This window comes from Rousettus aegyptiacus, unplaced genomic scaffold (assembly GCF_014176215.1).
Source record: "Rousettus aegyptiacus isolate mRouAeg1 unplaced genomic scaffold, mRouAeg1.p scaffold_m13_p_14, whole genome shotgun sequence".
NCBI lineage: Eukaryota > Metazoa > Chordata > Mammalia > Chiroptera > Pteropodidae > Rousettus > Rousettus aegyptiacus.
Genome location: NW_023416289.1, coordinates 15831526 through 15847346, shown reverse-complemented (window position 1 = coordinate 15847346; position 15821 = coordinate 15831526). Strand labels below are relative to the sequence as shown.

General features: G+C 41.6%; 1 protein-coding gene across 1 annotated transcript in view; it reads right to left on the bottom strand.

The window, feature by feature from the left end:
* Positions 1-15821, bottom strand: part of CDH11 (cadherin 11) — a 136156-nt gene that overhangs the window by 33858 nt on the left and 86477 nt on the right. The window contains exons 3-6 of the mRNA XM_016150632.2: positions 9553-9957; positions 5570-5864; positions 2459-2578; positions 669-836 (exon numbers count right to left, since the gene is read on the bottom strand). Of these exons, the coding sequence (XP_016006118.1) occupies positions 669-836; positions 2459-2578; positions 5570-5864; positions 9553-9780 (811 nt within the window). The 5' untranslated portion in view covers positions 9781-9957. The remainder of the gene's footprint in view (positions 1-668; positions 837-2458; positions 2579-5569; positions 5865-9552; positions 9958-15821) is intronic.

Below are 15821 nucleotides of genomic sequence, written 5' to 3'. Positions count from 1 at the left end.
TAGGACTACAGTGGAAATGATGCTATGGGATTTCCAGAGCTAGATCACAATAGGCAATATAGTTTCTGCTTGGTGTCCTTGAGGGTCTCATTTTCAGAACCCAGCCAAGCCACTCTAGGAGGAGGCCCCTAGGGAGAGGAACCAACAGCCAACGCCGACTCACCAGCCACATGAGCCACAGTGGAAGTAGGTCCTCCAGCCCCAGACTGTCCCAGTTGATGCTATAGAAACAGAGACAGGCTGTCTCTTCCCCTTTTTGCCCAGACTGCAGACTCATGATTATTTAAAATCACAGAGGTCTGGGGCAGTCTGTTACACAGCAATAGGTAGCTAATTCAGGTACTATTATGCTCAGGTTAGAAAGGAGAACTCTGAGTCAGAGAAAGGTTTGTTAATTACTAGATCACATCACTAGCTTCCAGAAAAAGACCTAGCAAAATAGATTTTCTGTTTCCAGGATCATGGAACTTTTATGTGTCCTGATTCTCCTAGTACCTCCACTCCATTTAAGTTTTGTTGTTATTACTGCTGCTGTCTTGCTTTGCTTTTTTTGCAAGAGCATCCATTTTTCTAGACTTTTCCTTCAACACTGAGTAAGCAGGAATGGGTTAGAGAAGGTAGCTGACGGTGGCACCATTGAAAAGTGAAAGCCAGGCCCACCTACTTACTCTGCGGAAACTTTGGTGGGTTGTCATTGACATCGGTCAGTGTGATCGTCACTTTGGTTGTCCCTGATAGTCCACCCATGTGTCCACCCATGTCCTTGGCCTGGATCACCACGTGGTACTCCTCCTTGGCTTCCCTGTCCATGTTGGGAAGGGCTGTTCTGATGATACCTGGACAGGGGAGCAGGAAACATCACCGATACTCAGTTATAACAACATTATAACAATAACAACAACAACAAAATTCCAGGCACAGGGAATGCAAAGGCGAATAAAACTATACCTGCCTTCATGGAAGAGTCACTTCAACATGATAATTACAACCCAAAGTAGCCATACTGAGAGCATCCTACAGATGCATTTTCCATCAAATTCTCATAAGTATTAATATAGCATTAACATATGTTGTATATGTTGCATTGTAAATGCTAAGAATGACCTTATTATTTGGAGGTATAACACTTAAATATCTTAAAGACTAAAATATTTGAGGGTCCACTACAAGAGTGTCCATGATTAAACCCATGCTTTTGGATTGCCAGCAGCATCTTTTGAAAGTCTATCCATGCATGCAATTCTTAGAAACATTTATATGCTCCATATTAGGTTAAAAGCTGGAGGCATATATTTCATAAGATATATTAAATGTTAATATTAAATTTTAAAAGAGTGTACACCAAATGGGTTAAAATATACACAACATTTACACAAACAATTACTATCTTCTATCACTGATAACAATGATAAATTAATGATTTAAGTCTACATGATCCTGGGTATTAGCACATGATTTCTATAAAAACCATGCTCACTTAAATCTCTTGGGAACATGTGCCAGCTTTTTCTTTCTGTACATATGGCCAACATCTGTACTGGAAATATAAAGACTACTGTAGAAGCCTTAGGCCCTGATTCCTCTATTACCCCCCTATGTTTGTATGTTTCTGAAAAACACCATTGAACTCACTGGGCCTCATTTTCCTTATCCGCTAAATAATTTGGTAGCTTCCAGTTGGTGACTCCTAATCATGAGTCTCTGAGACAGAGAAGGTTGGAAGTAGAGCGCCCCCACTAGTTTTTAACATCTCAAAAGTCGAGATGAAACCCCACATTTATCCCGGTTAATCTGGAAAGGCTAGATGCAAATGCCCTTTATGGAATCAAAGCAAGTAGCCACATAAATTGTGATGCGAAGCAAAGTATATAATTACAAAGGCACATGGAAATAATATCGAGTATGTGAGCAAAAGATCTGATTGGCAGACTACGTCTGTACATCTACATGGATATATTTGATGTATTTTAACTGTAATAGTAAACACGAATTATTTGGAGGAGACTGGAAATGTGCTGCCTCTCAAACCTACTGGACCTCTAACACCCACTCCCATCGCTCTGCCTTCTGGTCCTCAAAGCAGACTTTGGGAGCTGCCAGGTTCATATCAGCCTTCAAGGTCTATGGTCTCTTAATCTGGATTCGCAGTTAAATTTTAAGATAAAGTTTAAATATCTTAACATAAATTCTTAAATTTAAGTTGACTTTTAAGATATAGTTGTAAGATAAAAGTTGTGTTTTAAGATTATATTATTGTGACCTAGTGAAATACAGACAGAAACAATAATCAATACGGCTCTTTGGACGCCAAGCATGTGCATAGCGTCTAAGCCTCGTAATAACCCTGTCAGGTGGCCCTTTTTGTATTTGAGAAAATGGAAAATCAAATAGGTTTAGTGAACAGGCCTGAGCTCCTTATTCACAATGTGTCACAAATCACAATGACATTCTGTGGTACCTGTCTGTGCTTCCACTGAAAAGTAGGGTTGTCCTTCTAGGATACTGTACACTAACTTGGCGCTGTTGCCGTAGGTGGGGTCATCTGCATCTGAAGCTGTCACCTGGATTACCGACGTTCCTTTAAAGTGAAATAAATTCATTAGCAACAGTCCCTCAGCTTTTCAAATTATATTCTGGTTTACAAAGTTCCGTAAAATTAAAAACTGAGGAGAGCCCCACAATTATTCAACATGCTTTCATTTTCCTAAGGTTGAGATGCAAAATAATCTCTCCTTTCCTTCCTTCCTTCCTTCCTTCCTTCCTTCCTTCCTTCCTTCCTTCCTTCCTTCCTTCCTTCCTTCCTTCCTCCCTCCCTCCCTCCCTCCCTCCCTCCCTCCCTCCCTCCCTTCCCTCCTTCCTCCCTCCCTCCCTCCCTCCATCCCTCCTTTTTTTTTAAATTCCCATACCTTCAAAAAGAACTTTCTTTATTCATAGTACATCCTGCTATGCTTAGTAGTTAAAATAATACTATGAACATTATTGCAAAAACATTCTAAGACCCATGCAATTTTAATATTCAGTATATCAAATAATTAAATACAAATCTTCCCAAAGAGTATAATAAAGGATAATTAATGAGAAATTGCTTTTCATGAAAAGACAGAATGCAGTCTTCCGTCTGTAGCAGAGCAATAAATACATCATTTTATTGTTACTTTGCATGTAATAAAATGGCTGCTAATACTACGTTTTAATGAATTCATGGCTATAAATATTGTAGGGAATGCAGTTCCCTACCGGCATGACAATGCCTCTAACAGGTCTGGTGGACATACAGCAGAAACCACCAGTGGACATCTGGTGAGATGTAAAGCGAGGATTTGTGGATCAGAATGAAAGGAAACTAGGGAATTCAGGCAAGATGAGATTCCATTTTTTCTAGAAAAACTTCTGTTCCTTGATGGTCCCAAGTAGCTAAGGGCATGAGCGTTGGGCTTCAGAATGGGGGCAGAGACACCAGAGGGAGAGAGCTGGCAGTGATCTAACTCCTCCGTGCCAGGCGCTGTTTGGGGCACGCGGCATGTGTTCCGCCAATGTCCCAATGCTCAGGATGTTTTTTTTTTTTTTTTTTAAATACCCATTGTACTTGCGAGATATTGGATAGGAGAGATATGAAGTTCTGCAACCTATTTTGGAAAGTGGGTCACTGCCAGAGCCAGGAGTCTAACTCCCATCCAGCCGACAACCAAACCCAAGTGCTTCCTGTGGCATTTTCAGCAGAGGGGCGCGCTTGCATGTGGGAAGCCAGAGAGCCCGTGTACCCAGTGTCTAACAACACCGTAATGTGCAGGTTGCCAGTGACTTCCACATGGTGTAAAAGTAACTTTCACTTTCTTCTAATTACTCTTCTGTAATTTATTATTATTCCTGCAAACAACTCTTTTTTTTTTTTAGCTCTTCCCACATAGTCAGGCACTATTCTAGAGTAGAGATTTATAAAGGAGAATAAGCTTTATTTTCTACCACTATGGTACAGCCAGGAAAATTAATAATTTTTATGCTTATTTTGTGTCTAGAACTCCACTAAATCCGTTACAACTCTGTATTTTACATGTTATTTAACCTTCATCATAGTTTACATTATCCCCATTTTATAGATGACAAAATGAAAACTGAGAAAGATGTAAGAAGTTGTCTGGCTTTGCCTGGCTGGTCAGACGCCTGGCCATGATCTGAACCCAGTACTGTCTGACCACAGATTCTACTCATACCCAGTGACAGAAAGTCTGGGTGCTATTCCTAAGAACTGAGGAGCCCCCAGAGTCATGGAAACAATGAGAATTCCTCTGGAGATTTCAAAGAACTTTTTGGTGACTGGCCTTTCCCTATGGCTACTTGCTGACATTAATATCCCCTCTTCAATGATTTATTTGATGTCCGTTATTTCTCATTAAAATCCTCAGTGACTACTGAGAGATAAAAAGGGACTGGGCAGGGTAAAGGGAACAGAAAGCAAATGGCTCAGTGTGGCTTTCCTAAAGCATGAGAAAGGTGTGACTACCTGGAGGCGAGAAAGAGACTTTTTTTTTTTTTTTAGCATTTTGAGCTATAATACAAAGTGGAAGAAGCTTAAGGTTTTAGGCCACTTCGACATCTAACTTTCTTGAGCAGGCTGATTCTCATTCTTGGTGCTTGGTTTTTCTCATCGTATAAAAGCCGTCTGGCCCTGATGATCCTTACATTTACTTTAGCTCTACATCTCTGATTTGTGAAACCAGACTCACTCCCTGATTAGAACAGTCTTGCTCACTGTCAGAATGACAAGTCCTGCTTAATTTGAGACATGCTTCTCAAAAGACCACAACCCCATGCATTCTATAAAGCCAACGGAAGTCATTGCCAGGAGAAGGTGGCCAGCTAAAGAGATCCTTCAGGGAATTATCCTTTTACAGAGCAGTGTGTCTTTATGCATGATGAAAAGATGTACCTATTTTTGAATTATTCTAATAGATGGTGACATAGTGTCATGGTTAAGTGTGTATTCTGTATACACTTAATAGCTCAGATGACCTTGGATGAATTAGTTAACCTATTTCTAGCTTGAGTTTTTCATCCGCAAAATTGTCAAGTAGGACCTACCTCACTGTACAGATGAATCATTGCAAAAATTAAATGCAATAGTGCATATAAATCATTGATTAGCATGATGCCTTACATACAACAGATATTATCACTACTATTACTAATTGAGCATCCATATGCAGTAGCAACTGCATGCATATTATCTCTACTCCTAGACAACTAGAAATTATTATTCCCATTACATAGCAGTGGAAACTAAGGATAAGAGAATGGATGTAATTAGTTCCAAGTCACACAGCAAATAAGCACAGAGCCAGGGTGACCTGGATTCAGTCATGTTCTTCCTGTTCCTCCACACTTCATATTTTGTAAGTTTAGATTTTAAAACCTCGGGTCCATTTTAAACATTTGAGATTACACAAATAAAAATTTTATTTGTTATCCTGCCATAGGAAATACAGCCTAAGTTGTACTTTCTGACTTGAGAGAAGGGGCACAAGCCCGCCCCCGGCCCGCAGGCAGAATGGGTCTCCCCTGTCGTACGCACCCACGTTGGACCTCTCGGGCACGTTGGCATGATAGGTCTCATGCAGGAACTCAGGAGGGTTGTCATTAATGTCCTGGACTTTGACAATGAACTCTGAGGGCGGCTCCAGCGGTCGGTTGGTATCCCTGTCCACCGCCTGAGCCATCAGGGTGTACTGGGCTCTCTCCTCTCGGTCCAATGTCTTGGTGGCATGAATGTTCCCTGATTTGTCATCAATCACAAAAATGGTTCCGGCTCCTTCACCTGAGAGAATGTATTTAATGTTCCCATCACCAGAGTCAATATCGGAATGAAGCTAGAGAAAGAGAAATTGAGATTTGTAATTCCATGAGGGATGCCTGGGAAGTAGAGACCCACTTGCATGCTGTTTGCTACAACACTCTGCGCGCGCGCGCGCGCACACACACACACACACACACACACACACACACACCATGAGAGGGAGACGTCCCACCTCATTTTACTAATAAAGAACGGGGAATATTCGAGAAGCTAATTGCCTTGGCCAACGTCACATAGCTAGGAGCAGTGAAGCCAAAGCTCAAACCTGAACCCTGAATTTTTTTAAATTCTAAGATTTATGCTCTTTTTCCCTCTTTCCCACACATATGCACACATGCAAAAGACACATATACACAAACATTAATAGTTATTTTGAAAGAAACACATGCATATTATAAACAATAAAAACAAATATTTATGCAATAACTAAGTTTTCTCAGTTCTGATTCCCATTATTTAATTTACTCAAACACTGCTATTGCTACCAGTTTCCTGTGAATCCCCTAAGATATATTCCATGCATATGCAAGAATATCTACACAGATACATAAATCTCCTGTTTATTTTTATGCAGTGAAGTGCCATAGTACACACATCATTCCTCACCTCTGTTTTCCTCTAAGGATAAAGTTGAGTCACCCTTCCACATCGGTACATAGAGATCCACCTTGTCTGCTGTGGATGTTATTATCACTTCTTTTAGCAGTTGTCTTACAAAAGACACTAACGCCATTTCCAGGATTTGTAACTACAAACAACTCACTGATCAGACCTTGCCAGAAGACCTGCTGTGGGCAGCGTGGGGCACGAGGGTTTGAGGTGTGCCGGGGCAGGTGGGATGACCTGATACACATGCAGCTTCTCAGGCCTTACTTTCCCCTTCCTTTGACAAAGTCCAGAATTATGGTACTTTCCTAAATTCACATCGGGCAGGGCCAGGAAATCAGCCAGGTCCCCTAACTGCCAATCCGGTGCTTTCTGCCTTGACTCTGCTCTGTGTTGCATAAAATGGAACTCCCAAACTCCACGCCTGATTTTCCCGTTGCAGTAAATTCCCCCACCCTTCTCATCCAACCTCAATTTCAGCAGCTTTCATCTTAATCGGAATCCTCTGCCCTTATTATGCCCTTTATGGGAAAAGCTAAGCATCACTTTCACCCTTCTGATAGGTTTCAAGCGTATTCGAGAGAACAAAAAGCCCTTGGTTCTTCCTACTCTGTGAGGAAAATCCAATATAAACTAAAAAGCTTTAGCTTAGTTTCATATAACAATGTTATATTATTGTATTATTATTTTATGCTTGTCGTTATCAATGCCATTTTAATTATTATTATTATGAAACCAAGGCCTTGAGATCTTGTCCTGAGACACAAAGCAAGATTGAACACATTGCTTTTAAAATTTTCTTTGTAGTTTCAATTTCCCCAAAAATATCTGAATGATTTACAGCACCACAGTGAAACAGCATGTATTTCAGCTCAGGGTACATATGAATTTGGCGAATTTGAAAATTAAATAGACATTATTTCATGATCAAATAACTGAAACAATGTTTAAATATAAGGCTCATGATTTTTTCTTGTTTTCGGATTTCAAAGTTAGAAATAAATTCCTTTCTTACAAATCTCTAACAAATATGATCCATACAAGTGACAACAATATTTGTTAGGTTTGACACAAAAAACAGTTTGGAAACCCATTCAGTGCTTTCAAGGGATCCAGTTGCTGAGGCTTACACAGCCAGTTCCCAACTCCGAAGACTGATGGCTTCCCCTCTGCAAAGCACAGCATGACACAGACTGTGCTTCCTGCGAGAAATCTGAAAGCCCATGGTTTGCCAAATTCCTCTTTCTCAGAGCATCTTAAATCACTCAACCTTGAATGTCATCAAATCAAAGGTTATTAGAGAACCAGTCATCTAGGCTATTCCCTCTATAGATCAGCAGTATCTCAAAAGGAAGACCAATAGGATTCCAAGCACATTATTTCTTTTTTCCCCATCCAACCTGACATCAAACTCATTCTCATGTGCCTAGATTCTGAACATCACTCACTACTGCCCTGTTTTCTCCCTTTTCCCTGTGCTACCTTTGAGTAGGCGTGACAACTGCTTGCTCCACAGAGATGCTGAGATGGCTCTCCAGGTCTGTCTCTTCTGCCACTCCCCACCCTAACACACATGCTGCTCCCACTGAAAAAGCCCCCAAGGCAGAGGCTCTGTTTTCTTAGGATAATTCTTACGCAGCTCTCCACATTGTTCAAGTTACACAGCCCCTGCCATGGCCGAAGTGTCTTCCTCTCTGGGCACATAGCCCATCTCCACGTAGGGACTTCTATGTGCCCGTGATTTTCCTGTGTTCCCACTTTCTATGTCGACTTCTATTTTGGGTATAATCTTTCCATTTCAGGTATAAATTAATAAAATTCCTTTGGTCTCTTAAAAAAAAACTTTCCCAGACTTGAACAAAATTATTGTTCTAATTCACTAACATCAACCTCCTCCAAATACATCAATTCCATAAATAGGGAATGCTGTTCTCATGTTTGAGAGCAACTAACTTCACTATAAGACTCAAAAATTAGCACCCTGAAATCTATTCTTGTCCCCTTCACCCTTCACTAGACAACCCCTGCTTATCTCTGGAGTCATAGGTTATCATGTTCTCCATGAAAACTTCCTTCATCCCTCTCAAATGTTACTGTGTAAATTCAAAATGACTCATATTGAATTTTGTCATTAACCCTACCCCTCCGTTTATTTTTGTTGTTGTTTAATTGCTTAGGTAAGACCCCTTTGAGGTCAGGGATGCTTCTACTCTAGTTTACCATCTGCCTGGATCTGTACTACCTGCACACAGTAGGCTTTCTGTTCTTGTGTAAGAACACCTGCCTCCTTGTAGTTACCGTCGCTGCTCTCTGAAAGACGGCTGGCTGCCTGTTTTACCATCAATGATAGCGGGCAGTCAGTTTTGCAAACATATTTTTGGATGACTCCGTTTATCCCCTTGCACTTTTTTGGAGGGGGTCCACAGAGATCGCAGAATGAATGGTGCTAGGACTCTCAAGCAGTCCCTACTGGGTTTTGCCATCCCTAAGCCAAAGCAGATAAAATCCCACCCATTCTTATAACACATCCATTCATCTCATCAGATATTTACAGAGACTTCCCCAAAGCTGGGCTTTCGTACCAGGACCTGGGGACACAAGGATGACACTTGCTCCTGATGTCAGGTAGCTTAGGGTCCAGTGAGGGAGCCGGACAAATAAAGAGGCATGCGTGATACAAAAAAGGGTAAAAAGAGTACAGAGTGTGATAAGGACACAAAGGAGGGGCATCCGAGTTGGGGTTGGGGTGTGGTCTGAAAAATGCCCCAACTGGAGAATGATTAAGTAAATAATCCCCATTTCCATTCAGTAGACCTTTGTGCGGCCATTAAAACACAGAGTTCCTATGGAATGAAAAGATAAAGTGGAAAACAGACCTAACATGGATAACTCTATGAATTCAAAAAAAAAAAAAAAAAAAAAAAAGCCTGGAAGGATGGATAAACAACAGTTTTATGGTTCTTACTGGATAGTCAGACCATTAGTATTTTCCCTCCTAGATTTTGTGTGTGTGTGTGTTTTTTTTTTTTTTTATGTTACTCTACTATTGGGATGATGGAGGGAGAAAAATAAATAGCGAATAACGGCACCCTTACCCTGCCCACAAGCACGGGGTCAGGCCCGGTGTACTCCTCTATCACAAAGAACTGGTTCCAGACCCAGCCTCTCTTGGAGCGCTGCAGCACCTGCCCCTCCTTGCCCTTCTCGTGGTGCCCGTGGAACGAGGGCCGCAGGTGGCTCCGCCGTTCCGCGGTGAAGGCCTGGCTGTGGCACAGCATGCCCAGGCACACCAGGGCGGCTTGTAAACAGTAGTTCTCCTTCATTTTTGGTTACGTGGTAGGCACGGGAGAATGCAGCTGTCACCCCTTCCACCAGCTGTGCGGCAGCCTGGCCGATGGTGGCCTCCCTGACGTGTCACGTCACGCAGACCTCTCTGGGAATGGAATGTCTCTGCTTGCCGAGCACATCACATCAGGGCTGCCCGCTTCCCCAGTCGGCTTCTGCAGGCAGAGAGAAAGGTCAGATTAGCCGCAGGCTCCATCCCCACACTCATCTCAACTCCATTCTGTAATTTTTTTACCCACATTGGACCATGGATGTGAGCGCTTTGCGCTGGGTACTGACCAGGCGGACAGAGTAAGAAGTAGTCCCTGCAGTCTCCCCGCTTACCATGTGGTGGGTGAGATAAACACAAACACGAAGAAATTCCTCGGGGTCTACATGAGGATAAAACGTGCATGTTGTGGAATCCAGCTGTCTCAGAGTGTCAGTTTTCCCACTTACTGGCCATGGGTTTGGGGTAAACTGACTCCTTGAGCTCGGCTTCCTCATTGATGAAATGGGGATAAGACTGTGCTTAAGGCCAGGCGGGCAAAGTGATTAAATGAGTCGTGCCCTAAGTCTCAGCACAATGCCTGTACCTACTCCAATTTATGTTGTTGTTGTTGTTGTTGTTGTTGTTGTTGTTGTTGTTATTGATGATGATAATTGTGCTTGGGTATGTTTTCCTAATAGGGAAACACAGGGCTTTATGGGAGTCCAGAAGAGGAACCTATAACTGATGGAGATTGAAGATGGAGATGGCAGAGAGTGAGGGCAGTTATGGGAGACTTCCTAGAGGACAGGATGGCTGGGCCCAACTCTGAACTAAGAGTTACTGTGATTAGAAGGGAAGGGATGGGATGTCCACACAGAAGAAACAACATGCCCCAAAGTCTAGAGCTGGTCACAGCACAGAATGCCTCGAGATAGCCAGTGGTGTCACTGTAGGATATAAGGAAGGAGGAAGGCAGCAGTGGACCCTGCTAGATAAAAGAGGTGAGGACAGATCCTGAAAAACCACAGATGGTCACTAAAATATGTGTCACTGAAATAATACATCAAGTTCTCATTGGTGGATCAATGAATGTTATAGTGTCAATTTAATGAGCAAAATTTGCTCTTGTCTGATCAAAGGCCCACCCACCCAAGATACTGAAGATCCTACCTTAAGCTGTTTCAAAAGATACTTTATAAGCACTCTCCAAATAGGAGAAGCAAAATAAAACAGCATACCTTACCAACTGGTCCAAAGGTCTCATTCCTGGCACCCACACGACTCAGCAACTCATCAGTAAAAAGGATGAGCCACGAACCCCTATCCATGGCCCTGTAGGTTTCTGATCTATAGTCACTGCAGTCCTCACCCCGGCTCTCTGGTTCTTCTCTCTAGTCCTTGACTTTAGCCTCAGGTTCCTGGGCTTCCTCACTGGGGTTGGTCTTGTGCCAGAAACTTAATTTTCCCTTAAGGTACTTCTGTTACTTGTTCCCCTCTCTTAGGACCCCACACTTTCTTCTATACAATCATCCTCTGCCCCTAGAGTGCTACCCAGACTCCTAGTTCCCAGAACCAGACAATCCCCACTACCACCCTCGCCACCAACATGAGGGGCCGTCAGAAAACTTGGGCATTTAGGATGACACACTGATACTGAGGATGACACTTCACTTCAGCACCGATGGGTTTAAATCAAACTGGTGAGATTCCTGAACATTGTAAGAATAAAAACCAACATCTAATTATTTGCTTTCTTGTTTATATAAAGGGTGGGGGACAGGAAGGAGGGAGTGTAGATCTTGGCATAGTAGATTATACCTAGGTATGAAGATCAAGTAGACCTGGATTGGAATATCACTTTCATATGTTACAGTCTCAGAGTGACCTCAGGCACTGTGAGCCTCCACGCTTTCATCTGAAAATAGGCATGACAAGAATATCTGCATACATATAGGGCTGGACACAGAGTGGGAACTGAGCACACAGTGGGTCTCTTGCCCTCTTCCTGGAGTGCCACAATCGAGGCCTGCAGGTCTCACTCATCAGGAAGTGCTCTTGCCTTGCAGATGAAGATGCCCAGAAGAGGGTAGTGAGGTGCTTTCTCTAAGAGAAGAATTGAGGAGCAGTAGTTACATGGGGGTGGCAGAGCCATCTGGCTTTAGTTGTCTAGAAAATAAGAGAACTGGTGGAATTCTAATTTGTTGGTGTAGAACCCCTTTCCTTCTCATGGTCTTTGACTTCACCAATGGAAGCCATTCTTTTTCCTTTGTAATGTGGCAAAATGGTATCTGGGGAGGCCGAATGTGCAGTTAATTTCCAGTGTCCATCACTTCTCCCAATACTCTATGATGTATTATGTTAGTCTATTTTCAAGACATACTGAGTTCAATATTTATTGTAGACAGACACTTCAGGTTGTGTAAAGGGCTGTGTGGAAGAGAGAGAAAGATTATAAAGGCCATGTCATCATTTAATAGCTTCACCCTCGGACTCAGGCATTGAATAATACATCAAGTGCTACTTCTTGCTAGCCACACTGCTGTGTGGAAAGAACACAGAGGGACTGACTCTGAAGGGGTAAAATCATAAAATGAGGCAATGCAAAGCAATGGACGATCCCCAGGGTTAAGTCCAGAAGCTAGAGATATGGTCAAGAATCTGCCACTAGCTTGTCACAGGACCTCATCGGTTCCCCTCTCAATGGCTCTGCCTCATTCTCTATAAAATGAAGCCACTGGGTGCCATCTTCTACAAGTGGCTTTCAGTTTCATATTCATGATTGGAGCTCGGTGAGCGATTGTGGGGTATTTCTCCAGGTTCATACACTGTCTCCTTAATACACTGAATATATCTTAGTAGTTGGGACTTTTTTTTTTTTTTAATTCATGATTATATATCCAGCGACCATGCTCTTCAAAGCAGGACATCCGTAAATCTGAATGTATGGTTTGAACCACATAGTTCAAGTTCAAACTTGATGTTGCCACTATAGACTCCATGGAAGAAGAAATAGAAAGAAAAGAGCATATGGTGCAACAAGATTCCTGCCCACTTTACACCATGCCAAGTATTAAGTGTTCATTCACACGGCGGTAAATTATTCTTGCATATAAACTGCGAAGTTTATTTGGAAGAAAGGGTTTAATTAAAGTTGATATTTCTGCACCTCTTTCTTCTGGCTGCCATTTTGCTGTAGAGCACAATTATTTCTGACACTAAAAGTGTTGAAACTAGATGACAACCTTTTTTTCCTTTGTAAAAAATTCTGGCTTGATACTAATGAACTTAAGAGTTTCCACATGACCAATAAACAATAAAACCTTTCTTGAAATAATGAAAATATCTATTTTATTCTATTGGAAATAACAGCAAAACCAATTTGCCTTTAAAAGTAATTCACTGGACCCATTATTTGTAAGTGCTTATGTGGCTATGTGAAATATGAAATTATTTTAATGATCAATCTCAGGTTTTTAAGACATGGTTTTATTCAATTTATTCAACTTCAGACTGAAAATTTCCTTAGTTAAAGCTTTTCTAGCCATTGTTCTAAAACCTACAAATAGTAGTAACTTATCTACTGATTTCTGTAACAAACTTATGAATAGGTACTATGAATATTCTTGTGTTAAAGGATAAGGAAATTGAGGCTCAGATAAATTAAGCAACTTATACAAGGTTATGCTTCTAATAAATAGCGGAGTTGGAATTTGAACACATGACATCTGGCTCGAGTCTGTGTTCTTAACAAGTGAACTGTACCAACTCTTGCCATTTGTTTGTGTCTGAAGTTCACAGGAGATTATATGGACACTGTTATAAAAACAGTAACCAGAAGCCACCTAAAGTAAACCAATATCAGAACTTGACGTGTACTAATAATAGGACTATGATGAAAATAATAATAACAGTTAACATTTGTCCATTGTTATTATCTGCCTAACACTCTTCTAAGTACTTTCAATGAATTGAGTCATTGTAGTAATACTGTCATCCCCATTTTACAGGTAAGTAGCCTGAGGCATAGTAAGATGAAGTAACTTATCCATGGTTACAGAGCTGGCAAGTGGAGGAGCTGGGACATGAACCCTGGGTGTTTGGTCCCAAGACCTGCGTTTATATCCCATAGTCACATGTGATCCTGCCTCTCTAAGAGATGGCCGCAGATCAACTGTAGCCACATATCCCAATATACACATTCGTCTCATGATGAAAATGATTTATGTTTTGGTGGCACGAGTGAGGTGGGGGGGGCAACAGGAGTGATACTGTGACTAAAATGTTAAAACGACACTAGAAAGAGGAAGATAAAGCACTTTATAGAAATGACCAAAACGAAGACGAATAGGAGATCCTTACATAAGTCCATCAACAACACAGTATAACTGGGTCCTTAAACAGCACTATTAAACACGTTAATCTTTGCTTTTTTATGTTTAAACTCATTTCAGCATTTCTAACTATATAGGTTTAAAAAGATGTGTTTGGGGAGATTTATTTATTTATTTTTTTTTTTTTAGAAACGCTTCTAAAATCTAGAGACCCGATTGATGTATACGATAGTAGAGAGTTTGTAGGAAACACGCATGAAAATTAATAGGAGACTGCCCTCCTAAGCAGACCTTGACGTTGGTAATAATTAGGGAAATATATCAATGTTCTAATCGGTTTTAAAAGACCCCCAAGGCAGTTCCTGAACAATCCTCCCACTAAAGCACTTTCTAACAGTGTGCCAAGAAGCCTAAGCATTGGGGTTCTACTGAAACATATAGGAGGACTTTATTTTATGATGGGAGCATATTGCTTGGAAGGAAAAATAAATGTTGTTGAGAGTCACAGGAGTAATAACATGACAGGAAAATGGATTTGCAAAACCACCAGCTCTAAGTGGAAGGCTCGCCCTTCTATCTTGAGAGCAGATAGCCCGTCATAGCTACTGCGCCTTGAGCATGAAACTCTCTCACTGTGCTTGCTTTTGTCTCCGTAAAAGAAAATGACATATACGGGTGTTTAAGTATATTTGGACTCCTGCTGGAAATTGTTATCGGGTAGAGAAAGAAAGAGGAAAGCGCTTAGCGGAAAGCAAGCGGCTTTGGTTTTTCAGCTTTCTCCTCCCCACAGAGCTGGAGGAATCAGGCAGGCTGACCTGTTCTTTTCATTTCCAGGGAGCTAATTTACAGTTAAAGACATGTTATCATTACATTAAGAATATTTCTGAGGCCCATACCAGAACTCGAAACTCCATTCTGCATGTGCAGAGTCCCCTTGTGGGTGGGGGTGGGGAGGGGAGCTCAGGGATTCTGGTCTCCACTTCAACAAACACAGCTTTGTAACCAATCGGATTCTATTATGCAAATTAATTCAAGCATATTTTATTCCCCGTTCACATCTCATCACTCAGCACTGAGCTGGTCTCTAGTTTCAAATCAAATCACAGGAATTATGCCATGTCTGTGGAAATCACAGAGAATGGGAGAGGAAGTATTAAAAGACCGACTGAATTACATTTCTTATTCCCCGATTTCTACACTTGGAACAAAGCATAAGCTAGGGGAGAATAATTGCTTCTGCTCAGGTGCAAATACACAGCAGAAACTACAAAAGGGTCAGTGTGTATGTTGCTCCACTTTCTCATACCACATTCAAATGTCAAAGTGCGCGGCAAATCGGGCCCCTCTTCCATGAGCCCGACATTTTTTTAAGGGCAGGGGAAAAATGTAAAACTCCTCCAAGGGTAGTCTGACGCCTTGCTGCTAGAGAAATAGAAAACCACGGGAAGTCAGCAGGGGAAGTGAAAAGTTCACTCACTGCCAGGTGTTGGGCAGACCTGGGTCCAAATCCTGATTTCATCATGTAAAGGCTACATAAAATTAGGTAATGATAGTAAGGATCATCCTTGACCAGGTGCTTCATTTTTCAAGAGCTGGACTTGGTACACACCATTTTATTGCATTTTCACCACAACTTTATGTAAATATCACCCAGATTTTATCTACAAGGAAACTGAGGCTCGGAATGATTAAGTCAGTTAGTCACCCCAGGATGCAA